This window comes from Perissodus microlepis, chromosome 17, assembly GCF_051167445.1.
Source record: "Perissodus microlepis isolate ML-2025 ecotype Zambia chromosome 17, ASM5116744v1, whole genome shotgun sequence".
Lineage (NCBI taxonomy): Eukaryota > Metazoa > Chordata > Actinopteri > Cichliformes > Cichlidae > Perissodus > Perissodus microlepis.
Genome location: NC_140477.1, coordinates 38,054,518 through 38,078,041, shown reverse-complemented (window position 1 = coordinate 38,078,041; position 23,524 = coordinate 38,054,518). Strand labels below are relative to the sequence as shown.

Here is a 23,524-nt window from a genome sequence, read left to right as displayed (position 1 = left end):
TATTAAGGGCTATCAGTCAAACAATATTGTTTGGTCTGGGCCTAAACAGAGCGTTCACACTAGAGCGCGTTTGCTGTCGCATTTTATTTGTAGTGTGAACAAGCAGACAAAAAAATCGGATTTGATCAAAAAATCGGAATTGAGCATTAAGACCTGCAGTGTGAACGTAGCCTAATATCGCGCCTGAAGCCTGTTTTGACATGAGCTCTGTGTCTGCTCTAGAAACTCAGAAATTCAGTAGAGCTGAGCCGTACAGTAAATACTCACATGAGCCTGTACTGAATTCTGTAAGAGCTGTATAAAACACAGCTATGCATAAGTGTTTTGAATGAATAGAAATGTGACACATGAGAAGGTGTCTTTGACTGCTACTGTATAACTTATTTTCGGACTAGTTGACAAGTTATGCTCCGGTCATTGATGTTACCAAGATGGATGTCCTTTTGTAATATAGTCAAATTTTCCTTGTACGTTTCATTTATCCACCATCATACATTAAGCCAAGAGAGGTCATTATAGGGCTTTGGAGCGTGATGTCACGGGAGGGGGTACTGTGTTGTCGGTTGCAACGTTAGATCACACGATAGGGAAGGCAAGAAGCTGGAAAATGGGCTCTCTTTTCATCGTTTCCCCTCCTGGAGGCAACGGGAGGGATCTCCTGTATCCGATATTACTAAACGAAGACGTCAGGCTTGGACTGCAGAGGTCAGACTCGGACCAGCACGCAAGGCGAGTGCAACAAAAGCGAAAAAGAGCACCCATCGGAGGTAACCCCCGCCCCAAAAACATACAAACTGAGCTACCCACAGAGACCAGAGCTGTAAAGTCTCGACCAGGGGACTGGCTCGCTGCTGGAGCCCCTAGTGGACATGAGTGGAACTGCAGTTTCTAGCACTTTAGCATTGGCTTCATTTTTCAGTTCTGGAAACTGAGTGAATAACTTCAAAAAGGAGACATGCATTACATCTCACAGTTCCCACTGCATACCATGTCTCTGTAGAGGAATAGAAAATAGAGGTGGTGCACAGGTGAGGCCAGGTGGAGTAAGGCTCAGAGTCACAGGGATGTTAAATAAGTGTGACATGAAAAAAGTCTGGAACCCAGCTGACTCCACGGGAGTAAAACAGCCTGAAATTTCAGGATGTTTTTGCCTGCAGCTCCTCGCAAACGGTCATGAGAGGCAGTTCTCTCTTCCTCCACTAGGTGGCAGTCCAGGCCTGTGTAATGATCACCTTTGAATGTGTTACAGCAGGGGTGCTCAATACGTCGATCGCGATCGACCAGTCGATCGCAAAGGTAGTATTGGTAGATCGCATGGCATTAAAAAAATAGATGCCAGCCTATCATCCATCCCGTCACTTGATTGATACAGGGAAGCCAGTCAGATGACATCAGATTTTTTCTGACGCTTAGGTCGCTGCGCATGCGCAAACAGCGGCGCGAAGTGTAGTAACTCGCTGACTAGCTTGTCAGTTTTAACTCCAATTTTTAGCTCTCGGTTTTTTCTCTTAAACCTAAGAAAGGGTTAAAAATGAGTGAGGGAGCTGGACCAAGTAAGAAGACAAAAACGTATCACTTTCATACGGAATGGGAGGAGGACTTTTTTTTCACGATGTCATTTTCGAAGTGCGTTTGCCTCATCTGCCAGGCTACCATCGCAATGCCAAAGAAGGGAAATGTGGAGCGGCATTTTCAAACTGTTCACGGAAAATACGACACTACATTCCCGCCGAAAAGCGAGCTAAGAAAGAAAAAGGTGAATAAACTAAAATCCCAGTTGTCCGGACAGCAGTCATTTTTCACACAACAAACTTCAAAAGCGAAAGCCGCCACCGAAGCATCGTTCCGGGTGAGTCACATCATCGTTAAAAACAAGAAGTCTTTTCAAGATGGAGAGATGGTAAAAGCTGCTTCAACGAATGCCTCTGACTCATTGTTCCGAGACTTTAAAAATAAGGCAGAAATAACATCTTCGATCAAAGCTCTCCAGCTGTCAAGAAGTACAGTTACACGGCGCTGTGAAGCCATGGCGGAGGATTTAACCCAGCAACTTTGGAAGGACATCGGAGATTGCCAGTGTTTCTCACTGCAGTTGGACGAATCTACGGACGTGAGTGACACAGCCCAGGTGTGCATTTTCATTCGTATGGTGTTTACTGATATCACTGCAAAAGAAGAGCTGTTAACAGTCCTGCCCATGAAAGAACAGACGCGAGGAGAGGACATATTTCAGTCGTTCAAAAACTTTATCGAGAAAACCCAGCTCCCAGTGTACAAATTGGTGTCTATTACCACAGATGGAGCACCCGCAATGGTTGGCCGCTTGAATGGATTTATTGCCAAGTGCAGGCAGGACGATGCTTTCCCGGACTTCCTAAATTACCATTGCATAATCCACCAACAAGCGTTATGCGCTAAAATGCTCAACATGAAGGAGATCATGAATGTTGCAACGAAGATCGCCTGTTCTATTCGCGCCAGATCTCTTCAAAGACGGTTATTTCGTGCACATCTGGAGAAGGCTGACTGCGACCACTCTGAGTTGTTGCTACACACTGACGTGAGGTGGCTTAGTCGAGGGAAATTCCTGCAAAGATTTCGAGAGCTCTGTCCGGAGATTAAGGAGTTTTTCCGTGTAGCTGGACAAGCAGAATACATGCAACTTAATGACGGTCAGTGGCTGTTAGACTTGGCATTTTTAACCGATCTGACAAACATGTTGAATGACCTTAATCTACAGCTGCAAGGAAAAGACAAAACAGTGATCAACATGATCAGCTCAGTTAATGCTTTCAAACGAAAGATGCAACATCTCTTTAAAGCTGCAGCGCCATGATTTGATAAACTTTCAAAACCTGGCGTCAGAGCTGGAGATGCAAGGGATGGCCTGTTTGCAACTTGACAGTGCACGCTACACAGAGCAGATTGACAATTGTCTGTCAGCGTTTGACAAACGCTTTCAAGACTTTTCTTTGCTCGAGCCAGTCGCTACCTTCATGTGCTATCCTTTTCGGGAAGATGCTGAGGTCGATTCACTCGCATCAAAAATTGCAAAACTATTTCACCTGAACTCTTCTGGAGTGGAAGATGAGATTTTGACACTACAAGCCGACATTGAGCTGAAGTCCAGAGATCATGGACAGTTCTGGAACTTACTCACAGAAGTAAAGTACCCCAACATGAGGAAATGTGCTGCCTCTTTGACTGCATTATTCGGCTCCACTTATTTATGTGAGTCATCATTTTCCCACATGAAGATCATTAAGTCCAAGTACCGTTCCACCATGACTGATGAACATTTGGAAGTGTGTTTGAGGCTGGCCGTCAGCAGCTACTGTCCGGACTATGCATCCCTGGCTGATTCAATTCAGTGCAAGTCATCAGAGTAAACTCAGGTAATGACAAAAAATTTACATTGTTAATTGTGTTGTGAAATATTGGATATTGCGGTTATGCATGTATATACATTGTAGATATAAAGAATCCTCAATATATTTATAAATAAGTATATGTTTTGGATTTTTGTAGTGGGTAGATCATTTTGACTTGGTCATTTTATAAGTAGCTCACATGCGGAAAAAGTGTGAGCACCCCTGTGTTACAGCATTTGTGCTCATCTCTGCTGTAGGCAGAGCTGGTAATAAGTGCACCGAGCCTGCTGAGCTGAGGATGCTGGGATTAAAAACATCTGCGCAAAACTCAAATATTACCAGAAATATTACCAATAATCAGTGTTTCAGTGTCTTACTGTTAACTGGCTGCATACAGCTTATAAGGCTGGTACCTGGTCCAGGGGATTTACCTAGACCAATGATAAACTTTCATATCTTCACAGTCTGTGCCCAGCTGGGTGACTATTTAAAGAGGAATGGGTTTCTTTTATTTAAAGTTCAGAAACAGCAGCAGAGAAGTTCATTACTGACAGGAGAGTCACCTCTGCACCGAGTGAAGCATCCGACACGGGGATCAAAACAAAGATTACAACACGAAGCTGGTGTTAAAGGGAACGAAAACTGAAGGCTCTGCCTCCCATTCTACTTTTAAATACTCTAGGAACAACAAGTAAGCCTGCAGTGTGAGAGCAAAGTGCTCTAATAGGGTGATATGGTGCTACAAGGTCATTAAGATAAGATGGGGCCTGATTATTTAAGACCTTGTATGTGAGGGGCAGGATTTTGAATTCTGGATTTAACAGGGATCCAATGAATGACATCCTGATAATAATGAATTATAGTATTGGGGGGGCAAACATGTATAATAAAAAGTATCAGTCCCATCACAGAGCCCTGAGGAACTCCATGACTAAGTCTTTGTCTCCATGTGTAAAGCTCCTCGTTGTTGTGTGACAGCAGCGATGGATCTGTCAGGGCAACACCCTCGGCTGAAGCTGCAGTGACTAAACTCTCAAACAGACTCAGGATAATCATCCTGGCCACAGTTTGGCTTTAGTTTGGCAGACGTCGCTCTTCTCTCTGTGCCAGCCGCTGTCTTTAATGGAGAGGGTCATTAAGAAAGCGAGCTAATTATTCAGCCCTCATTAGGAAATTAATCAGGAGTTTGTATCACGCTCAGCTGAGCGGAGAAACGCCTTCACGCTGGGGACTCGACTCTTTATTCAGAGTTTCCATGACAGTAAATAAAATGTTGACATGCTGAAATTTAAAATGAGTTTTAATAAAAGGCAAAAGTATGAAACTGAACATCAGAGCTCGTTTTCAATGCTGCCATCAGTACATGTCACACAATCACACACAGAGTATTTCTGTTGTCCGCAGTCACAGCCTTCATGTCAGAGCTGCAGTCTGAGTTTGTCGCTCATCAGACGCACCAGGAAAAACATCTGGACACGATGTCATCACAGGAAATGACTCGTAGGCATGTAGACGGAGAAGGAAACAAACACGAAACGGTGACGAGGCTTTGGCCTCCGTCATGTGTCCGAGGACGACGTCTCTCAGTGCAGTACCGCTAACAGCCACTAGATGCTGGCTGTAAAACTCAGGGTTTAAATATGTTTGAGCACGATGAGGTCCTTCACACGTGTCCATGTGTGATGAGTGTAATCTTTAATGCCATGCAGTGCAGACAAAGGACACCTTGTGCTTACATGTGAGAAGCTGGCAGGATGTAGTTGATGCTCCCGCACCACCGTCAGTCCTCATGGAAGATCTTAACATCCTCCCACTGTCAAAGGTTACAGTTCAGTTAGACTAGATGAGAAGTAAAAATCATTGCATTGAATTTATTTTACTGGCGGAGACGGTTGTTCAGAAGTTCAGCATGCAGCACCCCCAACCTGTGGATGTCACCTTTGTGGGAGTCAGTCTGCACAGATGTGTGCAGAACCTGTCTTTGCAACAGAGGCTGAACTGGTTGGCAGCTGGTTTCTAGTGATTTTCCTATTTAAAAGCAGATTTCTAATCTAGGTCTGAGCAGTTAATGTGAATTTCCGTATATAAGGACAACAACAGATTTGAGATTGTTTGCTTATTTATCACAGATAATTACTGTATTATCACAAACAGATTTCATATAAAGCTGAAAGCAGACGGGTGTGTTGTTGCCAAAGCTGCAGCTGACTGTGAGTGGTTGCAGACGAGTCTTTGAGGGAACCATTTCCAAGGCAACGAGATCCCAAGTTCCCTGCACACAGCCGCAATAATAATCTTTATTTACAGCACGGTCGTCAGCCACCGCGGGCTGTTTGAATCACATCCATAATTTTAGCTCCTCCCCTTTTAGGTCAAGATTTGAACACCAGTACCTGAAAGGACCAGGCTCTTTATGACATCATACAGATCCAAAAGAGAGAAACTGTGAGAAAGTGAGGGTCTGCAGCTTTGGTTCTGACTTTGAGTACTTGTACGTACCCTGATGCACTTATTTTAAACTTTCACGATATTTAAGCTGAACATCGTCCACAGGAACAGGAGATCTATGACAGGAAATAAAGGAAAGCGTGTTCTTTTCTGCAACATATTTGAACTTGGCTGTGACTTTGTTCCTCCAGGCGTCGCTTTAAGCACGTCTCTCAGTTTTCGTGTCTGTGATGGCGCTGCAGTCAGAAGTGTGAATGGACTCTGCAGGTGACCTCAGGCTGTCAGTCCCTGAGACTTGGTTTCAGTGAGGTGTGAAAGCTGAGCGATGAAGAGTCCAGATCACGGCTGGGAGGTGTTGCTGCACTGTTCAGCCACAACACTGAATGTTATTTATTATGTGCTGATTTGAGGAGAACGACTCGGAGGTAGCCATCGTCCCTCATTGTTCCATCACTGAGTGGAATGTCCACTCCCTGACAGCAAACGGAGCATGACAGTTGGTGTTTTTAGGTTTGAAAGCTTCACCTTTACTCCTCCAAACATGCATCTTGTCTCTGGTGTTCCTGCAGTTTCCTGTTCATGGCGAGCTTGATCCTGGTTGGTTCCTGAACATCATAACTACTTTCCTCTCATTTCACAGTGACAGGGCTGGACTTCTTCCAGACCTCGGCAAAGGGACGTGACATCAGAATAACCTGTAGTTGTGTAAATCTGCACTTCTCCTTCACTGAGTTGGTTGGACTTTGTTCGGAGTCAATCCAACGAGTGCTGTCACACAAATTAATCGTTATTAAAAGATTTGAGTGAGTGTAGATGAAGCCGTGTGATGCTTTTGTGTGGATTAGCAAAAGTCCAAACACACATCAGAACTGATTTTGGTGTGGACGACGCAGCTTCAGAATGTCTTTGAATGTGGTCCATCCCAGGAAACCAAGCAATTTAAATGAAGTCCACCAGTTTTGCCAAGAGGAGCAGTCAGATATCAGCCTGAGTTCATGTTCATAGCTGCCAACAACACTGTGCTCGAGGTGCAGCCTGCTCAGAGACATTTCTACAAATATGAACGATATATCTGAGCCTGCATCCACCCTGGGAAAACAACAGTGCAAAGACATGATTAAAAGCCCAACATTACCAGCATGCATGCCTGAGATGAGGGGAAGGAAACCTCTGGCCACAACTGTATCTCCAATCGATGACATCATACAGATCCCAGATAACAAAAAGAAAAAACAAACAAACTACAAACTCTTAAACATCCAGCAGTGGATGAAGGTGTGTTGTTCTGTAAAGCTCAGTTTTATGATTGTTCCTACGTTTCTGTCCTCACATGTGCGCACACACACACTCACAGACCTCTCTCTCTCTCCTCGGTGTCTCCGGCTGCTGAATCTACTCCTTTGGATGCTTTTTGGGAGGAGGAGCAACCCCGTCTCCTCTCAGAGCGAACCCTCTGTTGATTCTCGTTCTCTCCGTGTTTGCCGTCGGTTCAGGAGGAACTCCGCTCAGCTTCTCTGAGACTCGCTGCTGATGATGGACGCTCGCGTCTTCACCCCGCTCATCCTGACGCTGTGCAGCTTCATCCACGGTAGGCGCGCGCGCACACACACACGCACACACACAGGTTGTCTATGGCTGTGAGGACACTTACCTGGATAAAGAATTGTAACCTGTGGACTAAAACCAGCTCTCCAGCTTTAAACTGCATCTTGATGCACATGCAGACATTTCAAAGATGCGTTTTTCAAACAGAACGTGAGATTTTTCTTTGACAGCCGCAGGTTAAAACTGATAAAAGTCTGACTGTGAATAAGAAGTTGATTTGATTAGAATAAATGTTTAACAACAAATGCTGTGATCAGATTTTGCTTCTGTCACATTTTATCTCTTTGGAGTGAATCAAAAACAGAACTTTAATCTGCAGATTAAATAAGAAGTTTGATTCTGTGCGTGCGGCGTCCTGCTGTTTGCTGAGGGAGAATCAGTGTGAGGTGATCCTCGTGCAGTCCAGGTGTAAGGGAGGAACAAGGAAGAAGAAGAATTTTGCACCTGTGCATTAACATTTCCACGGGTGGGTGTGTCAAACATGCAACCCGCGGGCCAGAACCAGGCCGTCAAAGGGTCCAGTCTGGGCCACCGCGAGTCTTTGGGAACATTTCAAAGGAGAAGGGCGCAAAGCTGGACCTCTCACTGTATCTTCATCAGATTTATGTTCCTCTTACTGACACCATCCACGCTCAGCCACGTGTCACAGTACAGTGCAGCAGAGTTTTCCTGGGTTTGTTCACACAATAAGAAACAGTAGATTTTCTGCGATGCTTGTGGGTTGTGTTTAGTCACATTCATTTGAGTCAGCTGTGTTTCCGCTCCCCTCGTCTCCTCTCTGTGGATTTAGTGTGGGAGTTTTCTGTCAGTCGTTGTCGGGTCTTCTGTTGTGTTTGTTTCCCAGCGTACGTGTTTCCTGGTTTCCTGTGTTCAGGTCTTTTTCATGTTCTTTGTCCCGTGAGTTTAGTATCTATTTTCTCCCAGTTTCGTTCTAGTTCAGTTTAGCTTTAGTACCTGTCTTTGTTTGTACCTTCCCCCAGCCTAATAAACGGCTCGGCTGTTGTTAAACCCTGTCCCCGTCTCGAGTGTCGCTGCAATCTTTTTTCTTATCAGACATCTCAAGGATTAAATATGCAGTTAAACTTTTATCCACTCAGAGTAAGGGTGTTTTCTTTTTTACTGGGTTATTAGGCAGAAGTTTTACTGGTCCAGTGGAGATTAAATGGGGCTGTGTTATCAGGTTTTCATGATTCATGTCAGATAAAATCTGAGTGAAACCAGCTGCCGGGCCACTGTGGTAGCAGTGTTCGCTTATCTGTCAACTTATTTTTTCTGTGGGATTATTTTTAATGTAATCTCGTAGAAGAGATTAAAAAAGTCACCAGTTCATAGCTGGATTGTTTGTATCAACTCTTTCAGGTTTACAGTAGTCTCTATTAGCCTGCATATTATTACAGATCTTTATTATGAACATCGTTTGTTCACACCGTCTGTGGACGTCTTCAGTCTGATCGGCCTGCTGCAGGTTCAGATTATTCGCTGCTGGAGGAGCTCGTTTGCATAAAATCTGGGTCACAAATGTCTTCTTAGAAAAAGACGTTTTGAACTACTTTACGTCTCTGTGCTGATTCTGGTATTTACGCTGTGAACTCAGCTCTGAGGTTCAGTTTAAGGTTTAAAGACGTCTTCTTCAGCAGCTGCCGCTTTCAATCTTTTGACATTTTATTTCCCCAAAGGAAATGTTGACCTTTCACAGCTGTTCAAATAACTCAGCCAATTAAATCATGTTTTCTTGGTCGTTTCCTAAGAAGAATAAACATTTTTTAAAGCTAATAAAACATCTTTTGTTCCCGTTTGATTAGTGACAGTCTGTGGGGCGTCCTTGCGACTGTTGAACCGTGTCTCCCACCTTCTCTTAATGACGTTTGAAGGTTCGAGGATTATTGTGCAGGCAGTCACATTTCTGAGATCAGTACGAAACACACAAAGAGCCCAGAAGCTTCACGCCTTCACAGAAGTGTGGACACACCGAGCCCTGGTTCGACTCAGATACCAACACACCAACGCAGACTCAGAGTGGGGTGGTGTTTTTACAGTGTTTATTTTACAACACGTGGAGTCACTGAGCAGCTTCTGCTTCTCCCTTTAAATCTGATCTCCACTCATCACAGCAGCTCTCACCACCATCCTGAAACCTCCCCTTTCTCTCCTGCTGCTCTCCTTCTGTTACAAATCAGCCCTGACACTCATCTCCACCCGCTCCACCCTGCCTGCACTCACTTCTTCATCTCTATCTGGATGGTTGACTCCAGGTATTAAACTCCTGCAGCGACACTATCTCTGTGTTGCACCTCTCCACCTCTCATTCACGCATGGTCCGTTTTCCTTTTACGGACTTTCATTCCTCTTCTCTCCCCAGCATACCTCCACCTCTCCAGGCTCTCCTCCACCTGCTCCTCTTTCTCGACCTCATCTGTCAGCGCTGCAAACAAGAAGGAGCTCAGAGCAGATCCCTGATGTACTCCCACCTTCAACCCACCTGTCTCTCCTACCACACACGTAATCGTGCCATCAGTATCAGTGCACCTGCTTTCCTCATCATCCTCCAACTCTCCAAAATCATCGTTACCAGTCTGGTTAAAGTCCACCGCCCCCTCTCCTGGACATCTCCACACCTCCACGTGTATGTCACCAGGACCAACCGCCGTCCCACTCGTCATAGCTGCCCTCTCTTCATCATTATTACTCCTCCGCCCGTCCTCCTCTCACTCTCATTTGCTATTCATGAGCTGCTCAGTACTCCTTCCATCTCCTCCACAGACTCTCTTCTTATATCATAATCTGGGATTTTGCAGAATCTCTGTTTGTTGTTCACAGCTGGCTGAGACTCAGATTCCTTCCTTTGTCTTTAATGAATGCATGTGGCGCAGCAGCATTAGCTTCCTGAATGCACCGACTCTTCACGCATTCTGCATTTACACATGCTGCAGGTCAGCTGTGATATGCAGATTTCTGAAAACCACCCCTGTCTCTCAACACGTGCCCCACCCTCCAGTACCCCGAGCAGACTGATGGAGGATGCCTCCCTTACATCAGAGCACTTAAGGAAATCCCCAATCAGAACATACTTCAGATAAAAGGGTGAAAAAACGGTGATAAATAGAGTTTTTACAGCAGTCTGCAGCTTTTGGCTCACTGTACAGACACTGAGCTCATCATCTGAAGCTTTGGTCATGTCTGATATGAACATGCACACCTGGAACAGGAGAAATATGCCAAAAAACAAAGGAAAAGAACTGGTTCGGTACATGCAGCGTGCAGGGTTGGGCTGCCACAGCTGGAACAGCATGAAAGGCTTTTATTGGAGCAGTCTGACACATTTACATATCAGCTTCACTCACATCAGCTCTCCTACACAGCTCTGGGATCAGCGAACATTACATCAGTCACGTGACCGGTTAGAGTCCATATTTGTGTTTCATGTGTTTATGAGTGTCAGAGTTAGCTGTGTCGCTGACTCAGGCAGCAGGAATCGAGCTCAAAGTGAGCATTTAATGCAGGTTAATGAGGAGAACGTACAAAAGCTCAAGACACAAAGAGCGAGGCTGGGAATGCAAAATCAGAGAGCGATACACCGATCAGCCTTAACACGCTGACAGGTGGAGTGAATGACACTGATCTGCATCCTGGCACCTGTTAGTGGGTGGGACATGTCAGGGAACAAGAACCCGTAAAATGATGGGAGAAGGAGGAGAAATGGGTCAGTGTGACAGTTTGGGTCAGAACATGTAGAAAACTGCAGATTTGTCAGATGTCTTTATAGATAAAGAAACTTTTTTTTCACCCCCAGCTCACGAAAGCTTTGGGGAAAGAAACCCACATTTCACCCGAAATATCGCACTCGGGAGGAGATGTCTCATTTGTTCTCTTCTAAGTGCTGTCATTTGTGATGTTTGCTGTCGTTTCTCTTGACAAGTGCATTTTGACACCTGGTATTTGGTTCATAACAAGCCTGTGAAGCAGCCACAAGGAGAAAGATGTGCAGCGCTGCCTCGGCCGGGTTATTTTGGTGTGATTTCTGTGCTGTCGAGTGGCTTTCAGCCTGTATTTGTGTTCCAGAGTGGCTGCCGGAGCTAATGACTGCATCGCTGGTGGGCCAAACTGCCCATTAGTCCTCCAAGGTGAGCAGAAGCAGGCATTTTTGTAATGCCTTCCCTGCTGCCGTTGCCTAAAAAGCCGCGTCTGATGTTCTGCATGAGAGACAAATCCCATTTGTGTCCCGGGCAGTGGGCCTGGATCCGCCCAGCTTACAGTCAACACTGACACCCGTCCAGTAATCACCTTACGGTGTGTTCACACCGAACGCGATGGACGCGAACAAAACGCCCCAAACGCCCCTAATTTGACGCGTGCACATTCGCACCTCAACGCGTGTCCAAGAAAAATCCATATTTGACGCGCGTGAACCGGAAATGTGGGAGGAAGTTGTGCCAGACGGTATCTTTGCAAGATGGCAGCTGTCGAGCTAGCGCTTGAAGAGAGAGTCTCCCTTCTCTATGCACTGTGGAGAGCGGAGCAGCGGCGTAAAAGACGTCCTCGCCGTACCTGGGTCCATCAGGTCCTCCAGAGGCGTGAGCAGTTTGGTGAGTTTCACCATTTGCTCCAGGAGCTGCGCCTGGATGACGGCCGATTCCAGCGTTATCACCGTCTCTCACTCGGCCAGTTTGAGGACCTGCTTTCCTGCGTCGGTCCCAGAATCGCCCGCCTAGACGCCAATTACAGGCGCTCAATCCCACCTGCAGAGCGCCTGTCCGTCTGCCTGAGGTTAGTAAAAGTATTTAATACGGTAGTCCTTTATTGATACCTGTGCTAATATATGCTAAACCATCCATCTATACACTGCTAACATGGATGTGCTATGCTAACAGTGAATGCTCTCGGTGTTTACTGACAGCAAACTGTGGTACGGAGACGACTGTTTATAATATTTCTAGTGATGCTCAGAAGCTCTCATCAAGTCCCGATTTAATTCGATTTATGCTGTTATCAGTGTTTGCAATGATAGCATGGCTGTGGTGTCCTATCAATGTATGCGCTCGGTGTTTGCTGATATCAAACTGTAGCATTAGGACCACTGAGTTAATCTTTGTAGTGACACTCACTCCTTTTTATTTAGACCTGGTTTAATTCTGGGATAGTTGAATATTTGTATATAATCACCGCAGACTGCTTTAGATTATATCTAATATATATCATGTAATTATCCTTATAATTACAAAATGTTTTATGTAAGATTTATGTTTTGTAATTTTGTAATTTCAATAATGTATTTTGTAACTGCAGTACACATAATACTCATTTTAAACAATTTTGTCCAGGTTCCTTGCCACCGGGGACTCCTTCAGGACCATCGCGTTCAGTTTTCGAGTCGGTGTGTCCACGGTGAGCCAGATCATCCCCCAGGTAGCGACGGCCATCTGGGACTGTCTAGTGGACGATTTCATGGCTGTGCCTTCAACTGAAGACTGGCGGTCCATCGCAGAGGGATTCCAGGAGCGCTGGAACTTCCCTCTCTGCTGTGGAGCTCTGGATGGGAAGCACGTCCAGACGAAGGCACCCCCCAACTCAGGATCCATGTTCCACAGCTACAAGGGAACTTTTTCCATTGTTCTCCTTGCGGTTGTGGATGCAGAGCATCGCTTCCGCGTCATTGATGTTGGGGGGTACGGGAGGACCAGCGACGGTGGTATTCTGGCCAACTCCACCTTTGGCCAGGCTCTTCGGGCTGGGACTCTCCATCTGCCTCCTGACCAGCCTCTACCTGGTGGAGAACACCGTGGAGCCCAGCCCCATGTCTTTGTGGCTGATGAAGCGTTCCCTCTGCGGCGTGAGCTCATGAGGCCTTTCCCTGGACGCCTCCTCCCTTTAGAGAAGAGGATCTTTAACTATCGCCTTTCCAGGGCCAGGATGATAGTGGAGGGTGCCTTCGGTATCCTCTCCTCACAGTGGAGGTTGTATCGGCGCGCCGTGGAGCTCCGTCCTGAAATTGCGGAGAAGTGTGTGAAGGCAACTTGTGTTCTCCACAATTTTCTGCGCTGTGTGGACGAGAGAGGGGCGCCTGCTGTGAGGGGTGTGGCACCTGCTGTGGTGGAGCCGTTGCAAGGCCTGGGACGTATGGCAGCAAACAACTCCTCCAGAGAGGCTGTCCTGGTGAGGGAGGAGTTCATGGCCCACTTCTCGGCGGAGGGAGCTGTGTCTTGGCAACCAAAGGAGTAGCCTGTTTGAAGTCCGAGTGACTTCCCCACAACGGCTCTTTTAAGAGCCACCCACAAACCTCTAAAGAGTGTTCCTGTCTTTTTAAATTTTTCTTAATAAATGGAGCTCTACTCCAAAATAAACTAACCTCTTTTTACTCTCTTAAGTAACTTGTCTTCACTATGTTCCTATATACAGTGTGGTGCAAAAGTTTGGGCAACCTTATTAATAGTCATTATTTTCCTGTATGAATCGCTGTTACAGTAAAAAATGTCACTTACATATATCATATAGGAGACACACACATTGATATACACTAAATATTTATTTTATTTCTCTTTTTTTGTGTTGCCAATTTATGCATCTGCTTGATTTAGTTTAAACAGTTATTGCACACTTTCTGTAAATCCAGTGAACTGCATTTCACTTCTCAAATATCACCGTGTGTGTCTCCTGTATGATGTATTTAACTGACAATTTCTATTGTGACAACCAACGATTTGTACAGGAAAATAATTACTTTTCACAATGTTGCCCAAACTTTTGCATCCCACTGTATTAGTATGTTTTATTATTAGTATAATATGAAATAAATTCTACTTGTGTCAAGTCGGGTGCCAATATTTGCTGTGTAGTAGAACAGAGACATTTGTCATTATAAATGTTTATTTGATAAAATATATAAATTCAGTAACAAAAACATTAAATATATGAAATTTAAGTATTTACAGAGAGACAGGAATAAAAAGGACCCAGCTTGGAGTGGAAGAGCCTCAGGGAGAAGGAGGAGAAAAATAAGAACATTGTTTCTGCCCTGGAGAGCCTGCTGCCTCATCAGAAAACTGCTGATCATTAGGGTCCAATGTTTCCAAATTTAACACAGCTGTGCTGTTTTCAAAAGCTAATTTATCAATGTGAAATTTCACGAATTCTCGTGTCTGAGGCGGCATGCTCTCCAGAGCAGGAACAAGGCTGAGGAGAAAATATTCTGTTGGAGACGGGCGTGGCCTCTTTAGGGACCCCAGGATGGCCAGCTCCACCGCCGATGGACCGTCCTGGGACCCGTCCCTCGCCCGCCTTCGAGCTGTCCTCCTCTGTGGGCCTGTAAAACACAGCACAAAACAACACAAAGTAATGAGAAGGCTGCTACTAGATTTTCATTTTCAAAATTGAAAAAACCAGGATATGAACAGATTGGTTGTAGATATTTAGTAAAGGTGATCACAAGGGGATTCAAGCAAGTAAAAAGCTATCAGTGCTTGATGTTCATACCTGTGGGTGCAGCAGCAGGAGCTGAGGGACCAGGGTCTGGGGAGCCAGGAGAAGAGACAGGGGAGGACTCTGCTGCATGATTACTTGACTCTATCAAGACAATATTAAATGTTAACAGGTTGAAGACAATAGTCATAGAGAATATTATATTATTATATACTTATATACTTATTATTATATACAGTGGTCTCTCATTTATTGCAGCACATGAACAGTAGTCACAGTTCTCACAAGTTGATTCTCAAAGTGCAAACCTTAACCCTGACCCTATATGCACTATCTACCTGAGCTCGTCCCACACCTAATTAGATTGGGAGGATACCTACCACTCTGGACTGGAGTAATGGTTCCCCTATTTCAGAGCGAAAAGCTCACTGCAACTTCAGCTAATGTTGAAGCAGAGTTCAAGAACATTAAACATGGTCTGTTCAAGCATGAAAATCTCCCTATAAGGATAGATAAATTCATTGCACGTCATCTTGGTTTTATTGAAGGGAACATGCGGATCTGTTCTGCAAAACAAATACGAAAAGAAGCAGAGGTTGCCAGACAGGATGGTACAGCGAAGCGTCAGGATCCACACAAAGCCTTTGTGGAGCAGGAAGTGGATGATAACCCCTCTCAGGAGCCCAAAATTGACACAGACATGGACATTGAAGAAACAGCAGCTTTGGAAAACTGGAGAGGCCTTGCAGTTCCACCAAAGAAGAGGAAATTGACCTCATACCTCTCCCCTTGTCCTGAATGGCTCCACTCAGATCCAGCTGTGAAAAAGAAAAAAGTAAAGCTAGGGCTGTTAAAAAATGGAAATAATCAACAACCAGTAAAACTTGGCAAAGGACAACACTGTGTCATGAACACCTGTGCCTTTGATGCCTTCTGTCAAAGTCTGTGCTGCGCTTACTGTGACAGTCGTACTGCTCAAAACATGTTGAATAGTTCAGAGGAGAATAAAGTATTCCAGCTTGTGAAATCCCTTGCTTCAAAGGGTGTCACTCAACATGCCTATTCATTGAGGGCAGAGGTGCTGAGCTCAATATTCTGCCCTGTTCAGTTGAAGACTGGTGTTCATCGTGTTGATGCACAGTGCCATGTGTCCACAGTAATTCAAAAAACAATGACGGAAAATCCAAGTGTTCACTTCACAAGACAGTGTTCCTCCCAGTACTGCAAACTTTACACACCAAACACAAGGCAAATACCTTTTGTTTCCATTGATCTGTCAGTCCTCTCAGCTTCTGGCATAGCTCACCTTCAGTCTGCTGTTGAACAAGGGCTCAACCTTCCAGCATCGCCATGCCTAAGACCAATCGAAAGTCCTGATGCATCTCCAACAGCATTTAAAACAGATTCATCAGGAAAGCAACTTTGCACAGGGACTGTTTGTCACAGTTTCACCCTGAGAGAGCTTGTATGGATTGACACAGACCTTGGAAAATGCTCTACAGAAACTCTGGAGCACAGTTTTCACAGTCCAAAAAGGTTTTTGCTTACTGAATTCCCATCCACTCTGCTACTTCAAGGAGAGAAATTCACACTGAAAGCAGTCATTGCATTTCAGGAGGGCCCAACATCAGAAACACTCGGGCATTATATGACATTCTGTAACAGGACCCCGTACATCTGGGAGATGTATGATGACCTAAGAAAGGATGTAACCATAGCATCTGAAAACACCAGCGTATGTCCGCACGCTGTGCTCTACACAAAGGAATGATGGCAAGATTTCATGAAAGAAAGTCCTTTTCTAGTTTGTGAGTTAGATGGTGGAAATAGCTGTTATTTTTCAGTTATTGTATTAGACTTGTGAGGCTCAGACACTTCCATGTATTTACCTTTTCTAACAGGAAACATATATACTACATTGTTCTCGTAGTTTTGTATTTTGTTACCAGCAAATAAAGTTTTTTCTCCAACAGAATGCATTAATTATTTTAAATGCCATATTTAACCTAGTTTTTAAATAAGTTATAGCAGTTTGATTACTAGGTTTAAGAGTGTGATCATAAGAAAAAAATATCCAATGCTGGTTAATATCTCTCAATTTTTTTACAGTAAAGAAAGTGGCTGGTTGAGCTTTAGAAACTTTTGGTAATATCTTTAAAATGAAAGCGGCACAAACGACAATTTTAGCAGCACAAACACAGCACAAACCTGTGACATCAACTTTTGTTTGATTTGGGTGATGTGGGGGGCTGGTTGACCTCTGATGACCTCTAGAAATTTTCTTGAATATCTTTAAAATGATAGCAGCACAAACGACAATTTTAGCAGCACAAACACAGCACAAACCTGTGACATCAACTTTTGTTTGATTTGGGTGATGTGGGGGGCTGGTTGACCTTTTGACGTTTGCATTTTCATTAATATCTTTAAAACAGAGGCGGCACAAACGACAATTTTAGCAGCACAAACCAGCACAAACGTAGCACAGTTGATTGACACCAGTTTAGTTTGATTCCATTAATGTGGGGGGGGCTGGTTGACCTCGGATGACCTCTAGAAATTTTCTTGAATATCTTTAAAATGATAGCAGCACAAACGACAATTTGTGCAGCACAAACGGTTGATACCACTTTTGTTGGATTTGAAGAAGGTGGGGGGGCCAACTTCACTCACATCAAAGGATGGACTCTTTCATATAATACTAATGTTTCACAAACCTGTTGGCAAGGAGGTGTATCAGATTAAAATATGACGAGGACATTCATGCACGCTTTTATTTTTTTGGTTCATGACGTTTCCTTCGGCTCCACCATCAAAATGAAATGTTGTCTTTTTCAAAGGACCTGATTAAAAAAAGACAAATCTGCAGACCACACTGATGTTTCCCATGATGAAACCTGTTAAATGAACAATATTCAGGTGACTCTGCTTTGTTGTTTGTTCTGCTCAGAACTTTAGTGTTTCTCTGATGCGACGAACACGACGCCCTCCAGGGGCCGCTGGCACTTATTCTTCTGGAACTCTTGCTAACCGTGTGCATTTGAGCCATAAGATCTCCATCTGCAGAAACCTCTGCTTCTTAATGAAGCGCTCATCAGGAAAAATCAATCTGCTGCCGGCTCCGGGCCCTTAGTAATGAAAAGAATACGTCTGTTTCATATCGAGACTGGGACTGTGTGGCTGCAAACAGTTTAACACGTCCACATCGAGCACTGAGAGTCGCTGTGTCATGTAGTAGGACTTGATGCAATAAAGTTTCAGATGCATTATTAACAGACGTGGCTTAAATTAAGTAAAGTGTAATAAAGCTGTGAGTGTTCAGCTGTCGTCATGAGGAAGAGTATGTCACTTTTTTACAGGATAACGAAGGTTCACTTGTTTGAAAGTCTGCTGACATCTTTCCCGTGAAGACGGAGAGACGAAGAAGAGCTTTGTCTGCAGAGGAAGAAATGGCTGATGAGTCTGGTCGCTGTGGACTACCCTGCTGGTAATTATGGGATGTCTGCTGGAAGTCTCAGAGATATGATGAGGGGAAAATCCATTCGGTGTCCACCTCGTCCTTTGGGGGACGGGTGGAGGTGAACGTTGGGTCGCAGGCAGACTGTGACATTTGCGGGCGCTCTGGGCTCTACGTCCTCCTGAACATGAAGGAGGCTTCTCGTCTGCCCCCACTTTAAAGGACGACTTCCTGCATCTGTTGTTTTCCTGTAGAAGAAGAGACAAAGAGTTGGAGACAGAAATGGTTAAAAACAAACTCATGGGAAGGCGTCATGGTGGGATACTGAGACTGTGACATTTGAGGCTCGTTGTTGATGAAGTGGAAATTACACGGTTAAACTTTTGGTGAATCCAGACGTGGTGAGTCATCTTATGACTTTCACAAGAGTGATAACGTTCATGTCAGAGTTTTGCGTCCCTATAGAAGTTACGTCTTTCCTTTTGTTCAGCTGCTCTGCAGTTACAGCGTCTCAGAGAGAAAAGCCCTTTTCACTTGTAACGACTACAGCCGATATCCTGGAGGTGCCGTCTGCCTGTCTGTGAGGAGAGTGGCTTTCTGGGGTGAATCCTCCTCTTTGCTGAGGTCCTACATCACAGAAGGGCCACGCTGGTCTGAGTGGAGCCTTTAGGACCACAGTGAGCTCAGTCTGTGGGTGGTGCTGGGTGCTTTGACTCCACAACGACACCACAGCTGCTTGTCGATGGGGCAAAATGTCCTTCCTTATCTGGAGAGCTGACACAGTTTGTGAAGCTCTGTTAGAGATCAGAAGAACACAGCTGGGCGGCCGTGCCTACTGCAGCGATGTCCTCCATCTCAAAGGATATTCCTTTAAACATGTGTCTGTGTTTATTCATCTTCATCTCCTGAACAGTTTTTCTGCATGAAGGCTAACCTGCAACAGCTGTCAAACTGACCATCTGTTATCAGTTGTTGCCACACCCATAGATAAGGTTAGCCCTCTTCCACATCCTCATATTGTGAAATGACCTGCGTTTGTTTAGATTTTTGTTGTCACGCTGAGCAGACTGACACCCTGCATGCTGCATGTGAAACCAGCAGAGGTTTTACATGCGCTGACTGTGCGCTCTTCTTTCTCTTTATTACAGATCAGAACGTATCGTATGCACATGCTGGGTGCAGTTTGTAAGCAGCGGAAAAGCTAGCACTCACTGAATCCTGCAGTTTGATGAATAAAGAGTTTGTCTCTTTCAGTCTTCTGGTTGTGCAGATGAACACACTCCATGTTTTTATTCTTGGTTCTGCTCGAGCAGCTTTGCACGAGTCAGATTATCAAAATAATATCTCTGTCATGGTCCTGGGTCGGTGACCCAGCGCTTTTAGTTTGTTATCATTTTCTAGTTTATCATGATGATGATGATGATTATTATTGTTTGAGTTCTATGTGTTATGTTTGGTCTGCCTCTGAGCCTGCGTCTGTGTCCCTGTCTGTCTATGGTGTCACCCCGTCTGTTTGTGAATCTGTCTGTTTAGTTCTGTGTCTTGTTTGGTTCCCTGTGTCTGAGTTTCCTGTTTTATTGTGAAGGTCTCTGTCTGATATGAGTGTGTTCTGTTTACGTTTCCCCTGTCCCGTCAGCTCTGATTCCTCCCAGCTGTGTTGCCCTCCTGTCTCTCATCCCCTGATTACTGGTGTGTGTATTTAAGCCCTGTGTGTTCTCCTGCCTGTTGCCGGTTCGTCTGTGTTACTTCGTGTCAGTCTGCGTTACCCTGAGTTCCACGGTGTCCTGTTCCTCGTCTGCGTCTCTCTGCTTCTCATCCCTTTGTTGTATGCTTCCAGGTCTGTTATTTTAGTTCTCCCAGTTTAGGTGTCTTCAGTTATTTGTCATGCCCCACTGCTTGTCTGCCACTACACCTTTGTAAATAAACCTCATTAGCATCTCATCCACTGCTTGCATCTTGGGTCCTTCTTCCAACTCCACACGGCTCGCCTCGGCAGCCGTGACAGTACGAACCGGCCACAATGGACCCAGCAGCATTCAACCCGCCCGAGGAGCTCCAGGAGGATATTATTTATTCTGTGGACCGTCTAATTACTTTATGGCTGGGGCATGAGGAGAAGGGATTCTGCCAAGCCATAGCTAATCGATTGGAGCGACTGGTTTCCGGTCTCCCCTGGCTGCTCAGCTCACTCCACCCACTTGTTCATAATTTCTTTCTGAACGAGCTGCACCTTCACCCCCCTACCGCTCGTCTGCTCAGCCCACCGGAGGATATGCAGTCCGAACTGCCGGATGTGGAGTTACCCGGCCAGTCGGAGCGTTCTCCGAGGAGGAAGCAACGTTCGCGTCGTAGACGCCTCATCCCACAGCCGGGTGGTGGGACTTCGGAACCGCCGGCTGTGGTGAGTGAAAAAGACACTCTTTCTGTTTCACCAGACTTTGGGACTGTTAATTCTGGGGCTGTGTTTATTCAGTTAGCCGCCCGGCCTCAAGCGCAGTTAGCCGCCCGGCCTCAAGCGCAGTTAGCCGCCCGGCCTCAAGCGCAGTTAGCCGCCCGGCCTCAAGCGCAGTTAGCCGCCCGGCCTCAAGCTCAGTCTCCAATTCCACCACCGTCGTCGTCCCAACCATTATTTCAGTCACCCTCAGTTCAGCCTCCTGTTCAGCAGCCACTAGCCCTGCATCCTGTGTCACTTGCTACTCCGGTACGACAAGCTCAGTCAAATCAATCTGAAAGGAACTGTGTTTCATCCATTTGTTCTAAGCAGAGAGACAAACCTAATAATAATGTAATCATTCCTAAAAAGCTGGCTAGTTCAGAGACTGTGACGCACTCCAGGGCCTCCCCAGAGGCTGAGTTTCAGCCCTCAGCCCACTCTGGACCCCTGGAGGCTAGGAACCCAGCTGAGGACTGCACCCGGCTGTCACTGCCTGAGCAGAGTCAATGCTCTGTGCAGCTGCAGTCTGCTATGTGTTTGCCAGGGGCCACCGTGCCTGCTGGTTCTGTTCTGTCCCCGCCAGAGGTCCCCGCACCTGCTGGTTCTGTTCTGTCCCCGCCAGAGGTCCCCGCACATGCTGGCTCTGTTCTGTCCCCGCCAGAGGTCCCCGCACCTGCTGGTTCTGTTCTGTCCCCGCCAGAGGTCCCCGCACCTGCTGGTTCTGTTCTGTCCCCGCCAGAGGTCCCCGCACCTGCTGGTTCTGTTCTGTCCCCGCCAGAGGTCCCCGCACCTGCTGTTTCTGAGACTGTGTCAGCTGGAGGGCCCGAGGAGCCCGTCCAGCTTTCTGCCTCGTCAGCTGGGGGGCCCGAGGAGCCCGTCCAGCCCCATGACTCGTCAGCTGGAGGTTCAGGAGAACCTAGCCAGCTTCCTGCCTCGTCAGCTGGAGGGGCCCGAGGAGCCCGTCCAGCCGCCAGCTGCAGCCTCACCCACGCCGCCGGCAGCAACAGCAGCTTCAGCATCCTCAGCGTCGCCTGGTCCAGCTTCAGCATCCTCAGCGTCGCCTGGTCCAGCTTCAGCATCCTCAGCGTCGCCTGGTCCAGCTTCCGCTTCAGCTGCCTCATCCTCGCCTGGTCCAGCTTCCACTGCAGCAGCCTCCTCATCAGCATCATCAGCGTCGCCTGCAGCAGCCTCCTCATCAGCATCATCAGCGTCGCCTGCAGCAGCCTCCTCATCAGCTTCATCAGCGTCGCCTGGTCCAGCCTCTGCTTCAGCTTCACCCGCTTCGTCTGGTCCAGCCTCCGTGTCTTCATCCTCTTCGTCTGGTCCAGCCTCCGTGTCTTCATCCTCTTCGTCTGGTCCAGCCTCCGTGTCTTCATCCTCTTCGTCTGGTCCAGCCTCCGTGTCTTCATCCTCTTCGTCTGGTCCAGCCTCCGTGTCTTCATCCTCTTCGTCTGGTCCAGCCTCCGTGTTTTCATCCTCTTCGTCTGGTCCAGCCTCCGTGTCTTCATCCTCTTCGTCTGGTCCAGCCTCCGTGTCTTCATCCTCTTCGTCTGGTCCAGCCTCCGTGTCTTCATCCTCTTCGCCTGGTCCAGCCTCCGTGTCTTCATCCTCTTCGTCTGGTCCAGCCCCCGCATCAGCTCCAGCGTCGCCTGCAGTGGCCTCCTCTTCAGCATCACCAGTTTCGTTTGGCCCAGCCTCTGCATCAGCTTCGTCTTCGCCTGGTCCAGCTTCGGCCTCCGCCTCAGCTTCATCAGCTTCGCCTGGTCCGGCTTCAGCCTCCGCCTCAGCTTCACCCGCTTCGCCTGGTCCGGCTTCACCTCCGCCTGGTCCAGCCTCCGCCTCACCTGGTGCCGCAGGGATCACGCCACCTTCAGGTCCCAAACTGCCGCCTCAACGTCATCGAGCATTTGTCAGGCCGCTTGTTGGGCGTCGTCACCACCGTGGCCGCCCTCCGGACTTCTGTTGCCGCCCCCGCCTTCCGCGTGGACGACCTCCTACACGTCGCCACTGCCGTCCGCACGGTCGGCCCCCAGAACTACTTCCTCGCCGCTGTTGCCGTCCGCACGGTCGGCCCCCAGAACTGCTTCCTCGCCGTTGCCGTCCGCACGGTCGGCCCCCAGAACTGTTTCCTCGCCGTTGCCGTCCGCACGGTCGGCCCCCAGAACTACTTCCTCGCCACTGCCTACTGCGTGGCCGGCCTCCGGACCTGCCCCACTGCCGCTGCCATTCGCATGGTTGGCCTCCGGAACTGAACTGTTTTGGCCTCCTGCGCTGTCGGCCCCCTGAACTTGGCCATCTGGGCCTTTTTGGACTCTGTCCCTCCGTCCTGGGCCTCGGCAGCCGTGACAATCTCTTTATCTCATTCTGCACCTTTGTATCTGAAGCCATCAGGCACGCCTGGTCTTCATATCCTCGAGGGAAAAAGGGAAAAGCCAGCCTGTGTTCAGAGGAGGAGCCAATCCTTGCTTTTGAAAGTTGTTAATCCAGTTAACCCTGGAAACAGAGCAGCTCAGATCACCCTGACATCATGCCTGTGATGAGTGGACGGACACTTCTGCACTCATATTTGAGTTGTCTAATGATTCCATATCCTAAAGTCGTACAGGATGTAAATCTCTCCTGTTACAAGTGTAGTAAAAAGGTTCTGTGTAGCTTCAGGGAACCAAATGTAGATCAAATAGAAAGCGCTGGACGGGCTCATTAATGTCAGATATTACAGATGTTATCAGTACGGCTCCTTTTCTTCCCCTCAGCAACAGCAGATCATTTCTTTGCCGTGAACTCTCGCAGCTGACT

At 46.8% G+C, this 23,524-nt stretch overlaps 1 protein-coding gene and 1 long non-coding RNA gene across 4 annotated transcripts in view; one reads left to right on the top strand and one right to left on the bottom strand.

Annotated features, from left to right (window-relative positions):
- Nucleotides 1-1,226: 1,226 nt before the first annotated feature.
- Nucleotides 1,227-23,524, top strand: part of LOC146370080 (uncharacterized) — a 38,482-nt gene continuing 16,184 nt past the window's right edge. For 2 of the 3 annotated variants that reach the window (XM_084909464.1, XM_084909463.1), the window contains exon 1: nucleotides 20,315-20,695. In XM_084909464.1, the coding sequence (XP_084765590.1) occupies nucleotides 20,315-20,695 (381 nt within the window). Of the gene's footprint in view, nucleotides 7,408-20,314; nucleotides 20,696-23,524 lie in introns of those variants that run through there. The other variant, XR_014797305.1, reaches the window with a different exon arrangement.
- Nucleotides 17,598-20,150, bottom strand: LOC146370081 (uncharacterized). Its single transcript, XR_014797306.1, has 2 exons — nucleotides 20,061-20,150; nucleotides 17,598-18,542 (listed from the first exon to the last, which is right to left on the bottom strand). It is a non-coding gene; the product is annotated as an uncharacterized LOC146370081 (long non-coding RNA).